Source organism: Branchiostoma lanceolatum, chromosome 11 (genome assembly GCF_035083965.1).
Source record: "Branchiostoma lanceolatum isolate klBraLanc5 chromosome 11, klBraLanc5.hap2, whole genome shotgun sequence".
Classification (NCBI taxonomy): Eukaryota; Metazoa; Chordata; class Leptocardii; order Amphioxiformes; family Branchiostomatidae; genus Branchiostoma; species Branchiostoma lanceolatum.
This window is the reverse complement of record NC_089732.1, coordinates 10,144,275-10,159,652: the sequence shown is the minus strand read 5'-3', so window position 1 is coordinate 10,159,652 and position 15,378 is coordinate 10,144,275. Positions and strand designations below refer to the sequence as shown.

General features: G+C 40.8%; 1 protein-coding gene across 1 annotated transcript; it reads left to right on the top strand.

Annotated features, from left to right (window-relative positions):
• Positions 1–11,858: 11,858 nt before the first annotated feature.
• LOC136445236 (uncharacterized) lies at positions 11,859–15,349 on the top strand. Its single transcript, XM_066443128.1, has 6 exons — positions 11,859–11,975; positions 12,155–12,471; positions 12,813–13,004; positions 13,210–13,356; positions 13,671–13,837; positions 14,375–15,349. The coding sequence occupies exons 2-6, from the start codon at positions 12,168–12,170 to the stop codon at positions 14,741–14,743; spliced, it is 1,179 nt and encodes a 392-aa protein (XP_066299225.1). The 5' UTR covers positions 11,859–11,975; positions 12,155–12,167; the 3' UTR covers positions 14,744–15,349.
• Positions 15,350–15,378: the final 29 nt, after the last annotated feature.

Here is a 15,378-nt window from a genome sequence, read left to right as displayed (position 1 = left end):
CCCTGATTTAGACCCTATACGATATATAGATATTGAGTTTTATTTGCATAAATTGCAAGTTCTTGTCCGATGGCTAATTGCAACATGAATTTTATATTGCTTTTTATATCCTGATATCGAGAGTCTTGCATATCATCCAGGCTATGGAATCTCTGGTCCCGTGTGTAACATTTCTCCCATAGTCACCACGTTCCTTTATGAAGACAAAATTGGGCAGGATCGATCGGGGTAGTGCTATCTAGGCGTAAACTCCCGCAGGAAATTGTCATTTCGCCAGCGTCTGTCGAGCGAATGATGGCCATAAAACGAGGATTTAAGTGGACGAATTGCATTAACTTTTCCGGCATGGAAATTTGAGGATCTATCAAAAGGTGGAGTTTGTCACGAGTCGCGGTTTCGGTACATCTGTCGATGCTACGGGCTGACTGGTACATCCCTTACGTTAAGGTTATCGCAAATGCCGTGTCCTTAAGATGTGAGAACAAAATAGCTCACAAAATAGGTTTACTCTCATCCTTTTGACTCTCTGACGACCATGCAATGTATCTGGCGAAAAGTTAGTATTAAGATGAATGTATCCGAAATTTGAGGGAAATTCGCCAAGTTACTGTGGATTTCGGCTGGACTTCACGTTTCTTGCACTTTACTAAAGGAACACAGGAGACACGGAATCCAACAAGTGCGTAGTGGACGAAAACTGCACAACATTCATAATTCAACAAGTAAAGCTAACGAACGTGACGAGATCGAAAGTTCACGGGTTCAACGGCGATTCTTGCCATTCCTGGCTAGACGTCGTGCCCTTGGGAAAGGCACTTAACACGAATTTCCTCACTCCACCAAGGTGTAAGAATGGGTCACCTGACTTCAGTTGGTGAGGTAAAAGGCGGCGGGAGGCGTCGAATAGTCGCGTAGATACAAGTGAAGAAGTGAAGAAACGTACCTGAACGCACTTCCGGAAATGGCACCTTAAAGGCAATCTTTAAGCAGACGTATAGGGGTCGTTAAGTTGCGGAAAGAGTGAATAAACATCACGTTTACGCTGCGTTTAATCATGCTTAAATACCAGTTTTCATGCCGTGGATGGGCTCCACTTTCCAATATCCTACCCTAGACGCAGTTACCACTTACTGCCCCTACTGCCTCAAAAAAGCTGTATGACTACCTTTACCTTTCTTTAACAAGTAAAGCATTCTACATCCCGTTTGTCTTACAAGCGTATGCGAGCTAATTCGGATATAAGGGCTACGTGACCTTCTTAACCCTTGGTGTCAATGTGTCATGGCGGACGTGCAAACGACATTCTTTACACCATTTCATGAGAGATCTCTCGATTGTAGACTACTAGCTTCTGTCACGAATTCATTTGAATATACGCCATACCGTAGCTATTTGCTTCAGCTGACACAGCATTACAGCAAATCACTCCTTCGAATAGATATCAAATAGCAGTAACTACCATCTAATGAACTTCAAGGACAAGCCGCATATACGTTAATGTTTCTGTACAACACGACAGACTAAGACACTAATCATAACTACCTCTGCCATATTCCCTCCACATTTCTTAATTTCAGCAGTTTAATTTTCTCGCTTATAATCAATTGCCTGCATTTCTCGGTGCCGCATCAGAACGCAAAATCAATTTTCGCCGAGCGGAATTAATCACATCTCGATAGCGACGTGGCGGATTAAAACCAGCTCGCCCAACGAGGTAACGTCAAAGTAATCCTTACGGTTTCACCGAAGGTCCCTAGCCTGTGTTGCTGAGTGGATGATATATCGCTCGCGCTCGTAACTGCCAATAAGGCGGTTCAAGAGAGAAAGAGAAGGGCATAATTGACAATCAGGTGTGTGCATTACCGCCTGTTGACGCTCTCTGAAGACTTCGATTCGCAGCAGCCTCTGTAATCACACAGCGCACACCCACACATAGCTGAGATATACCCCCGCTGGGTCTCATGTATGTATGCAGCCAGAGAGAGCAACGTTTGTGGAACACCTCCGCGGTTCTAGTAACTACATACAGCCGAGATGATTAGAAAATCAGCTATCATTGGCAGTTATTTATAACTTGATAACGTAATGTATAGTTTAGCACTAATTACAGCAAAAGAAAAGTCTTTCAAATCAGAACCCAACAATTCTATCACAAAATATCGCGCTTATGATCTTTTCAATTGAGAATATCTAAATTTGTTCCACTCTATAGTGATAGAAAGCAGTGACGTTTAACCCATATCCTTAATGCTAATCCGTCGTCTTTTTATTGTTACTAAACAAACTGCTCTACAGCTTTCCCTATCCTGTTAAGAATAGAGAATAAATTACCCAAGAACATGTTAACATTTAGACAGAGAAATAGAGAGAAATAAAGCACATTGAGTGTTACTTCGCCGTATGCATTCAAACCTATCAACGCTACTCGAATGTGGAAAGAAAGTTTGAAATGCCTTCGAATTCGGTTGCAAGATTAAAGTAAGTGGGGCGGGCGAAGAAATCCCTTGGTGTGTGGGTGGCATGTAATAGCGACGTGGGCGTGTAGCGCAGAGAATTACTCCAATTGTAAGATATTAAGCGAAGAATTATCTTTTGTGTTCCCACACGTTCTAATTTGTCATTTGTGTGTTAATATCTAAAATTGGACTCATTAAAATGAAAGTGACAGAGAGAATCCCGCCTGACTTTCTGCAACTTACCGACGAAATTATAACATATCTAGCTTAGGTACGTTTCAGTGTCTTTTTTGTTCGTACACGTTCTAATTTGAGATACATGTACGTGTGTTAAAACTTTAAATTGGACTCATTTGAATTAGAGTGAGAGACTGCTTGCAACTTATGGTAAAATCATGACATATCTAGTTTTGGTACGTTCCAGATTGTCGACTGAAGCTGTTTCAAACCGATCATGATGTGCTGTATCCGTAGTCTGCGCAACACACCAGCTTCACAGGCACGCGGCGAGGCAGTAGCTGGTCATTATACACTGTCTTTGCACATCTGACTGCCACCGTTCTAGCTTTAAAGCGATTTAGTGAGGATGTTCCTACAGCATTTGATGACAAAGAATCAATTCTACTATGGTTCTCGGAAAATACGCTTTGTTTATAAAACTCTGGTACTTAAAGGCATAACTATTTCTTGTCCTTTTCTGAGCTGGCATTAGATACCTATCAGTCGGTACGTCCACAAGTCTATTAGTCAATTTGTACATCATGCAAAGCCTGGATATATTTCTTCTGTCTTCAAGTGACATCCACTGCAGATCTGTTTTCATTTTGGTGACACTGGTGCCCTTGTCATACGTTCTATTGGAATTGCGGCATTTCAGCGTAAAGGTTCTTATGTCCTTACCGTAACGGTCTATTGGATGAACAAATTAGTCTAGCCAGGACGTTCGATAGTTTTGTCATATCATGACCTTTAAAGTTCCGCAGATTGTGACTCTCTCGCCCTTCAGAAGTTGCGGAGACTCGAGTGGCGAGAGATTTATTCACATTAAATCCATCCTGAAGAAACCGGCTCCGATGGATATTAACGATATAAGATATCTCAGAGGCGTCTCAAGATTTGTATGAATAAAACATGATCAGAAAATATGGCCTTATCCGAGGTGGTGTTTATATTTTCCCTACGTAATCCAGTCCTAATTTCATACTTAACCCACAGTTTGTATTCCATGATTACAAGGTGGAGCGAATTCGAACCTTTTAATGCATGATACATCGCCTATACAGTTTTCATAAAGCAGTTATCATTTTGAAAATAATACCAATGATGTACGATTGAGAGGGATGTACTTCAGAATGGTTGTCTTCACCTTGAAAGAACGCCTGCTTCTCTCAGCTTCTTAATGTCAAGTGACTTGTCTTCATAACCACGTCATATTTATTTCTTTGCCAAGTTCAAGAGGAATGATCTTGTTATCATACATTTGTATCCTTAAAATACTAATTAGGAACAAAAAGTGATGTCTACATGAATATAGGTGGCGCTTCAGTGGTCGCCCACGGTGATACATTAGCTCCTCACGCGGCGTCTTCAAATCGATCCTTTTTATGTCAAGTCTTGTTTCGAAAAGTCTTAAAGGACATTCTAAATCTGCGTAAAGACGTGTGGACCTGTTTAGGAAAGAGTCACTCGCTTTAAGTCTAGTGTCTTGTATATTTCCACATTTTTACAAGCCTGGACTACATACCCTTTGAGAGCCTAATCTGCAGTACCGCTTCCGACCGCGACCTGAAAAGTATCTAAGACGACCGTCAAATTGACAAATTTCGGTATTTTCGGGAATGGGGAAAGTGTGAAAGGCTCGCAAAGGGTTTTACCTTTTTAGGCTCATTTGACTTTTATTTCGATTATTCCAATATTTAGATTCAAGAATGATAATATCTAAAACATTCACCATACAATAGAATGAGATCTTAGGTCATAAATGACATGTTTCCTTTGCATATTATCAATGGAAGTGGTCCTGTAAATTGTGACTTTATCAGGTGCTATCTCATCCAAATTTCAATTCTATTTTTCAAAAGGAAGAAGAATTTTGGTTTATGCCGCGGGTTATGTCTGTTTGTCTATCAGTAGAAGCAATTTTCCTGTTAATGTTTGTTAGGTGTGCGGATTACTTAACGGTGCAATATAACCATGGTCGCCAGTGTGAGCTGCTTAATTGGACGTATGCATTAGCTGAATATATGGCGGGGTCAAAAGTATCTGAAGTTCTATCCTTTAACAATTTCATTCAAAGACTATGATGTGAAATGATAAATTCAAATTCAGATCTTATTCTTCATATTAGCTACTTGTGGCGTAATTGCAGTAGAAACAAATCATGTACAGCATACGTTTCACAGCAGATGTATAATTTGGAGCCGCCTTGGCTTCCCAGTCGTTTCTCCCCCTCCTTGTTGCGGTCTCGTTACATTCTGTATTTCTAAAGGTTTTTTATGATAAGTGCTACCTACTCGTACCATCAATCAACAGAACGGACATCACACCATCAATGTTGCATATCCGCAGTTTATTCTATTGCCCTTCTTCCAAACTTACACACTTCAAGTGCAAACAAAGTATGTAATCATACTGCAATTAACGTCAATAAAGGTAAACCCCATGGAGCTTCTTCATTCTATATTGTTTGATAAGACTATTGGTGAATACTTACGTAATTGATTCCATACACTGTCGCCCAGCATGTAGCAGTGTATCTTAACCTTTAGTACACTGAAGTAGGCGTTTGGCTACCGATTCTATATTCGTTATGGGGTTATGCAGTAGGGAAAGGTTTAGCTGCTCTAATGAAAAGGCCATTACAATGCACTAAACAACGTTCCTAATTCTAAGCCATCAATGTCATAAAAAAGTAACGATAAAAAGGATTCCCTGACATCCGATAGAAATACTATTGGTCACAGTGGCCGTCTGTCGTTGGGAAGTGCATTCGAATGCTCCTTTTATTCTCTGTATCTGATTGTGAGCATTGTAAGCAGGCGCAAATCCGACTGAATGGCTAGCCTCCTTTGCAGGCCTTTGAGTGGCGCCGGCGTTGATTGGGGGAGGGCCGGTCTGCTTCGCGATTTTCAACTTATCGGGGCCAGGTTCTTTCGCTGGAAAATCGTATTGCCGCCCCGATAAGTTGAAAATCAGCGCCTCCCCCTAAAACCAACGCCTTCGCCACCCAGATGGCCTGTAACGGACGCTACTGAATGGTCTTGTCGCCAGGCTATCTTCCTAGTTAGTAATAGTATGACGTGTGATCTTGACGGTGTACGCGACTCTCTTGGATTTCAGCTTGTTGAGGGAGCTCTCTGCGATCTCTGCGCGCTCGGAGTGGTCCTCCACCTCGTTCTGAACTTCAACCTTACGGTACTTGGCGAAATTGCTCGATGCCGGCTCCTCCTGAAAAGAGAAAATTTGGTATATACATGTAAGACGTTGCTGTATTCATTTGCAACGGTAACAAGTAATATTTACGTATTTCTATCCATGAATTGATTTTGAAATGCGAAATCACATGAAAAATACCAACCTACAATGTTTATCGATGTAGAATGAATATTTGTTGCAAATATCAAGGGTTTTTTCTTCTTCTGTTCACTTGAAGAGGCATGTAAAATACATGTATGGAAAGTGTGTCTTGTTCCATACTACAGGTCGAAAGCTTTTCCTGAACAATTTTGCACTTTGCCAATTTGTTTAAATTTGTCAAAGACCTTCCTTGCAAAGATTCAGCCTTGAGCATTTCATGCTGACGGACAGGTTTGCTGCACATCTTCTTCAAGTCGCTGGGCGGCGTCTTTCATAACCCACGTTATGGAGCATCTGCTTCATTCCAAATTTCCATCGCCAGTAGAAGTTAGGGGGCTTTCCACCTCGGTCGTGTCTCCTTTGGCGTCAAGCCTTTCTCCTCCGTGGTATATACCTGGAAATACATTTGATCGAAACATACATACCTGTGAACGTTCATATTAATGTAAACCCGCTTGCGAACTGCTCTTCTAGCGTGTTATGGTGTTTAATTGCCTTTTACAATGCTAATAAGTGGAAAAGTTCAAGCAATTTCGAGTAGGCAACTCGCTGCGGTTCAAGGACGCCACTATCACTTAGCGGAATAAAGTAGAATACATCTTAATCTGTCAAGGCAGCAGAACACAGTTTAATTCGCCTATGGAGATTTCCACAGTTAAAGCCCACAAAGTGACCGACACCGACGTGGATAAAATAACTCTATGATACCCGGAGATGCGCGACAAATCAGTATGCTGAATTTGAGAGTACAATCGAAAAATAACAGTAAACGCAAAAAAGTTATGGTTATTTTACATTTTGCCGCCCTCTGCCGACTCACCCTAGCAGTCAGCTGTAAACGGTCCGCTCATGTGCACTGCGGTCGACTGGCCAAACGTCATATTCTTTCTCGATCTAAAAGCCGACTTATTTTAAAACCGTACAGTAAAGTCAATGCCTCGCTGGCTTTCACGTTAAAGTTTTTACGAACGGTTCAATGTTTTCGGTCGTACTATTTTTTCTATCGCTCAGTCGCGGATACATACTGTGTTGTTCGGCTCAAAGGTAATATGGATGCTGATTAGTTCTCTTTATACACATACGGATAATTTACCATCGATGCTACCGCACATCAGACACTGCTGTATGCTGATTGGTCAATGTAGAATTCATTGACCAATCAATGTGCAGCTATTATGAAGCCTTAGTCAATCTGTGGCATTTATTTCATCGACTGCTAGGAGTCGCTCTTAAATATCTAATGTAAAATCGTATTGCCAACATTATTTATGTGCCATTCTTTTGTAATCCGCATAGTGACGCCCTTGAGACGCGGAGAGGTGACAATTGCCCGATTGCAGCCAATGTGTTGTTTTCCATTGTTGAGCGGAGAGAAGTAGGGAAAGTATGCAATAAAGGTAACTTTGATGGCATAACAAAGCTCTTATGGCTTCTAATCTTATTACAAACCTAAGGAAATGATGCCTGGCGTCAAGCAACTCTTTGAAATCGTCTTGACTTGCAATGAACGTAGTGTTGATCCCAGCAGAGGCGCCTATATGTATGTTGAACCCTCAATAATCCCTTTTGTTATAAAAGAAGGAAGACAATTTATTGGCTACGATTGATAAGTATGATTTAAAGCATCCTGTGCATACATGTTTGCCCTGGTGCTGATTCGACGTCTTACTCTATGCTGCAAACAGGCAGACCGCTTGCAGGTTGCTTACATTCGTCGCCCCCCCCCCCCCCCCACACACACACACAACTATACATAGGTACACTGTACAGATAACATACATAACGTTATCTCTATACTAGGACAAGAACAATCTAATAGGCATGGTAAAAAGACTGACCTGTATACTGTTTTTCTCATGCAGTTTTAAAATGCTGTTAAATGCACCTTTAGTGTTGCAAACGCAGTAACTTTTAAGTCGCTTTACACAAAGGAAGAAGAGCGTATTGTGCGGCGTTGCATATAGAAAGGTGAGAGATTCAGCCTTTTAGTTTTGTCGCCGAAAGCTTGTTTTCAGATTTTCAAATGTTTCAGTCTTGTGCTACCACCAGGACTTCGAACTTTATACATGTAATATTGCGTACCGTGATCATGTTGTGCTGACGCCAAAGTTTCGTCGAAACCTGGTATTCAAATGAGTCACCTTTTCAAGTGCCGATTGGCTACTTCCCTGTCAAAGCCAAAGGTGTTGTTTATCTAGGATATGAAATTACATCGTCCAACACACCTTTCCTGTTGCTACTTCGTGACGCAGCGATGTTTTAGTGACGGTGCACTGAAGAAGGAAGACCGTATTTAGTGGCGTCAACTACGTAAAGTAAGTGGTACACTGTTTGGCAGCTTAAAAGTTTCTCTCTAACTAGTTATGTGTACTAAACGTTACATTACTGCAAGAAAAATGGTAGGGGGGTCCTGGACTTCCGGGTGGAATAGACGTAACGTTGCCCAGGTAAGGCGATCCAGAATACCGTGGTGCTTTTTGTAAATTGCCCATTAGTCGGCTTCCTGCTGCATTTTATAGAAGAACTTTATTGCACGACTATTTGGTCTTGCTCAAAACACTAACAACAGGAAGGAACCAGTCTGTATTTTAACGCATCCCGTTACAATACGGAAGTAGCAGCCACCTGGACATTTTCTGCACGGAAGGGTATTAAAAAGTCATGAGCAACGACTAAAACATAATACACATAAACTTCTTCCATCTCTGAGAAATAGATTCATAGAGGTCAGGCTGTTCATACCAACACACTCATGATATTCGGAAGTGATTGGTCATTATTGATCCTGAAGAAGGCGACAGTAATCGTTGAAAATATGATCCGTGTATACCTTAGTGTTGGAATAAAGTTTAGCTTTGCACTATGATTACTACCAACTGAGCTTCCATGATACACTCGTGATATATATGTACATGTACTTCCTACAGAAACTGATCAGAAGTAACAGCCATGGCAGTTGGTGGGGTATCAGAAGACTGGGATGACGTGTTTGAAACAGAGATCCATGCAGTGTTCGAAGACGACTGGACCTTGACTGTCGAAGAAGACCTACCTGATATCAACAAAGCCAGACATGACGGGTGGAAACAGTTCACTGACAAAGCCAAGGTCAGATTCAAATTAAGTATGAAAAGAGCACAGAAACTTCTTTGTAACGTTATTTATGTAACAGCCACGATGGCCTTATGGGTTAGGATGGCACCCGAAAGTTAGAAAGGGTTCTTGGTTTTAACGTTACAGTTCTCGAAGAATATTTGATATGAATGTTACCTGTACGTTATGGTAGATGATACTCCTTAATGATAATCAAAGGTATGTCAACACTGACATTACAGTTATGTTTTCAGATGGTTTCCTCTCTTTCTATTCCCATATCTGCTTTTCTATACATTACAATAATGCTCCTTGATCCAATCGATGTGCCTTGATTGTGGATAACAGTGCATAAATAGGCACTCAAACACAAAGATACACATTTACACACACACATTTACACAAACACACATCTAGACACACAGAGAGAGAACTAGAGAGAGAGGGGGAGAGGCAAAAAAAAAAAGAATGCTTCACACGGATGTGTGAATAAGTAAATATAAGTCAGTATCTAGCAGCTATTCCAGGCCTTTTATGTTGTTGTTATGTTACCAGGTTCGGTTTGAGTGCAGAAACTGTGAAAACACCTGGACCTCCATAAAGGGGCGTGTCATCTTCCACTACCGCTTGCAGCGAAGAGGGTTGAAGAAAGTGGGTAAAGTAAAAATGTTCCTACCAGGGCAAAAATGCAAACCTTGCCAACATCTCCCAACCTTTGAGCCTCCTGAGTGGTACAGAGATGAGATGGTTAAAGTAATGCAGAATCTCCAGAAAAAGATCTTTGAGAAGTTTTACACCGATGAAGCTCTGCCAAGGCAGTTGAATGAAGGTCAAAGAAGGGCGAATATGAAAAGCAACCATGAGGCTGACCTTTGTGAAGCATGTCAGAAGGGCATCTGTAGGCAGATGGTTAGGGATTAGATACTTCTCTATGAAGTGTTGAATTGTGGCCCTGTACTGTCATACAACACCATGTACAATTTGTAAAGGATGCATTTTTCACTAAATGATGACCAAACCATACAATGCCAAATTTTCAATGTTTTGGGCAAATCAACTTTTTCTCTTCATGGAATTTTTTGGGTAAAATCTGTTAGTGTCTGATTTATAGGTTTCAAATACACATGTACAGCACAGAGTAACACAATGCCCACAACTGCTCATAAATCTCAGTCACACCTTCCTATATACTCAAATCAAAGATCTTGCCATGTGCGACAAGTAGGCAAAAATGAAACTTCAAACGCAGAACGATAACTATACATGTTTTAAAGTTGTTAACAATTTCCATCATCAGTGAAGTGAGTGGATTTTTTTGAAAATTATCTGAATAACAATCACTTTGTGATAGGCTGATATTTCTTGTCATAGCAGAGCTTAGTGAATATTGTAACAACAGTTGTATCTAGTTGGGATTAAAGGTTATTACTGCTGTTAATGGCTGAAATATTGTAGGTAAATGGCAATAAAGGATGCTGTGTCAAAGGCTCAAAGATCTTGTCAACTCTATTTTGTGACGAGGAAACAAATAAAAGTCAATACGAGTAGGGTCACTTGTTTGTTTATCGGTCAGTTTATTAAATAGGGTGGCTTCCTTAATATCTAAGCATTGCTCTTCTGAGAGAACGTTGGAACATACAGTACAATGGATACACATTAATTTTTAACATTCTTCTTGCAAAGTAGAAACTGTCACTTATCTGGAGGTGTCATGTACTTATTCTCCTAACAAGTTGCCCTTCTTCGTCGGTTGTAACATGACTAATGTTCAACTGACTGGGCTCTGCCAGGCTTTGGATCAATATTATCCCTGTCCTTGGGGTATCAGGGCTAATCTCCAAGTAAGTGTTGGTTGGGAACATCGTAACATATTCCCCTTTTATTTTAACAATTTTGACTTAGCTTGACTTGACTTGACTTTCCTCATACACAACCCTTTCCGTAGACACTAGGACCACTGCTCATCATAAGATTGGAGCTTCACCAAGGCTAGTCCAGCATCTGACTAACAGAAATGATGAATCAGAGGTGTCCTTGTATTTCGTGTGTTTGTTTGTGTGTGTGCATCATGTGTGTGTGTGTGTGTGCGTAAATGAGTGTGTTTTGAGGGATGGAAAGATTGTGTGATGATGCCCAAATTGAATTTGCGTTTCAGGGGGTCAAGATCGAGATTTCAAAATTCTCCCGGGGGAGCATGTCGTGCCTCCGGCGAAGAATATGTCGGGAGGGCGTCGCCCCCAAAAACTCAAGCAAGCTGAACCCTTCTGTATTTTTTCAGAGATGTCATTAAACTTAGCTTACTTTTCCAGCAAAATTGTCCCCTCAAAACGCAGGAGATAGCGTTTCAGAGTGTCGAGATTTCAAAGAGATGTGATGCTCTCAGTGGGGTTCATGACTGTAACACAAAACCGTACAAATTCTCCAAGCAGAGGTTTTGGTTGGGGTCTAGTAGAAGCAAACGCTAGCGCAGTCATATAGATATATCCATACTAGAGTAACTCCCTCATGTCCCTGAAACTCTAGCAGTCATTAGCTTGTCTAGGTCTCTGTAATTGTCCAAATGGCACATGTTTGGACAAACTAAGGACCATTGGTACCGCACGATGGAATAGAAATAAAGGGCTTGGTCTATTGTTATTGCCAGGATACTGAACTTGATCATGTGACATTGTCTAAACAAATGACATCACCTGTTAAGGTTCTGGTTGGCCATACCACTAGCTGTCAAAGGTTACATGTATTGGGTATTAACTTCAACACACCTTTTGTGTTGCGATCGACCTGACGCAGTGACTTTTTAGTTGCTACACACGGAGGAAACAACTTCATCGTCTTCTCGGGCGTTACCTGGTAGGGTACACTTACATGTACGGCACGGTAGAAAAGTTTGTTTTTTGTGGTCGGTACCAGATGGCATGAGGGTGGAATCGGTGTCTTGTGTCCCAAGCCCAATTCGTTACAACGTTGGTCATTCCTGACGAAAACGACCCCCAGGAAGCTATTAATAACCAATTTTCTTTCATGCATAGTCGGATCACCATCATGGAGTCTGGAGAGGGTGAACTGCAACCTGCCAAGCTGAAGCTTTCCGATCGTAACAAGCTGTACATGAGGATCAGTGCAAGTTTGTCTGAGGATGAAGTAGAGAGCTTGCGACAGTCGATGATTACTGACGATCTGATTGCTAAAGGACGAGTTCAGAATGCAACACCACATGAAATCTTCAACATGCTGGAAGCTGATGGCAATATAGGCCCGGGAAACCTCGGCCTACTGAAGGATGTATTGAGAGCCCTCAAAAAAGCACAATTAGCAGCTGAAGCTGATGATGTGGAGAAAAAAGAGGGTAGGTGCATTTTTGATCATGTTAAAGGCGGTGAACGTTTAAAAATCTACAGTGACAACAAAATGCCATTACAGACTTGGGCACACCTTATGTCAGCAGCTAGCCAGTGAGATATACAGATATCATCTTTAAGATTGACATACATGTATCTTACAAGATCATACTCAGGGTTAAAGTTATATAAGGAGTTAGGGTTAGGACTGACAGGATTATGGCCATCCTGTCAATAGTGCAAAAACATCTTTCATTGACAGGTACAAAAATCTTATTGTTAATAGTACAAAAAATCTTATTGAACGCCTCAGCCTATAAAATTAATGTATAACAACTTTTTATCATAGCTGCTGCTCTTCCACAGCCCTGGAAAAGCCCTGCAAGAGAAGGTACAGATGATGTTTCATCAAAGTTAGCTAGAGTTCCAAGTGATGAGGGCAGATCAGAGGAATCCAGTGACATTGTACCTTGTGACGATGGGTCACTGCAAATCAGCGGTGGGCTGTGCAGTGAGGAGAAGGTTGGCCTATTTCAGAATGGTGAGTCTCAGATCATTTCAGTTTGAGTAATGTTTTCAACTATGGTACCATCTTCATTGATACGAAAACCCTTTTGACTGAGAGGATAATTAGGATTATGTGAGTGAATACTCATCAATCATTTCCTTCAATCTTGTCATTGTCTCTTCTGACATTGTTCGCAATCATCCTGAGAATCTCAAGCCATGAAATTTGTATTCTACAGCTACTGCTTTACCAAAGGACTGGGGAAAAACTGCAGCAGATGATACAGATTCATCATCGTCATCACTCAGTGATGAAGTTGAATCAGAGACTAGTGCTAGCGGGATTCACAGTATTGAGTCTGAGGAGGATGGGCCATTTGAGGATGGTGAGTGTTACACATTTCATCTATCAACTAGCAAATAGATTAACTTCCTCTCTTTAAATGATGAGGATTTTTCGATTTTAGTCTTAGCCAACATTCATCCCAGGTAAGTGTAGCAAGGCCAGTCCAATGTAATTTGTTGGTATTAGAGAAATCAGTACAGAATGTCTCTGTAAACACCAGCTTTTAGGTTGTCAGAGGGTGCCATATTGGTCACCTTATGCCCACTTGGATGGTCACCACTCATCACCACCATGCAACAATCAGAATTGATAATTCAATATGTGATAATTCAATATTGCAAATACTTTAAACAGGAAACGACATGACAGTGGGTAGAGCACCAGAAGACTGGAATGAAGTATTTGAAACAGAGATCTGTACAGTGTTCGAAGACGACTGGACCTTGACTGAGGCCTATGACCTACCTGACATCAACCAAGCCAGAAATGATGGGTGGAAGCAATTCACTGACAAAGCCAAGGTCAGATTTAAGAATGAAAACAAGCTGACTTCTTTGTACAAAACAAACTCCAAAACGTAGAGTTCCACGACCTCATACCTTTGACAAATGATACATGTATCAAGCTTTTTGAGTCAAGTACTGTCATAAATATTTCCCATTGATTATCCAAATGTCATTAGCATGAATCATTTCAGTTGATCATCTTCTCTACACAAATAACACAAGTTGTTCAAAGTATGAAAGTCTTAACAAAGAAGACTACTAGAATTTCTTCATAAATTATGTAAATGTGGCCCTGATTTGCATGATTTGTCTTACAATGTTCACCTTCACATCGGATGGCACACATTATTCCTAGTTTTATATTCATCCACACGCATAAACACACAAACATGTACACACACACACACACACACACAAACATACACACACACAATATTGACTCCCTTGGGCCTTGTGGGTGAAGTAACACCGATGTATTGAATTAGTAAATATAAATTGATAGTTAGCTGCAATTCAAGACCTTTTATGTTGTTGTCACATTTATATCGGCAGGTTCGGTTTGAGTGCAGTAACTGTGAAAACACCTGGACCTCCATAAAGGGACGAGTCATCTTCCACTACCGTCTGCAGCGACAAGGGTTGAAGAAAGTGGGTGAAGTGAGAATGTTCCTACCAGGGCAAAAATGTGGACCTTGCCAACATCTCGGAACCTTTGAGCCTCCTGAGTGGTACAGGGATGAGATGGTTAAAGTAATGCAGAATCTCCAGAAAAAGATCTTTGAGAAGTTTTATACCGATGACACTCTGCCAAGGCAGCTGAATGAAGGTCAAAAAAAGTCAAATATGAAAAGCAATCAGGAAGTGGCTGAGCTTTGTGAAGCATGTCAGTTGGGCATCTGTAGGCAGATGGTTAGGGATTAAATATCCTGTTCTGTCATATAAAAGCATGTACGATTTTTGTAAAGGATGCATTCATCACTAAATGATTACCAAATCATACACTAGTTAAGTCTCAATGTTTTGGGCAGATCAGCCTTTTTCTCTTCATGGAATTTTTCTGGTAAAATCTGTGTCTGATTTATAGGTTGCAAATACATTATATACATGTACAGTATAGAACAACAAAATGCCCACAAATGCCCTAGGAAGGTGTGTGGACTTCTGGGGTATGCTTTCAGTGTTGCTGATTGACTTGTGTCTTTTCCTCTGGTATGCAGTGTGTTGAAGATTCATTACCATGCACTGTGTGAATACAAATGTAATACTAGTAATTCTTTGTCAGACCTTCCGATATGATCAAATAAACATTCCATAAGCCGCAAGTAGGCAAATAAAGGTCAAATTTAAAAGGTTTAGTTTGATGTTAACAAGTTTTTCAAGTTCTATCATCAGTGAATTATGAATATCAACAATTAACTTGTGACAGGCTTTATGTCATTTCATAGCAGATAGGTGTCACTACTGTATGTTCTATATCAATGGCTGAAGAATTTGTTGGTAAATTTCAATAAAGGATGCAGTGTCAAATGTGTTGTCAACTTTCTGTTGTGATGAGG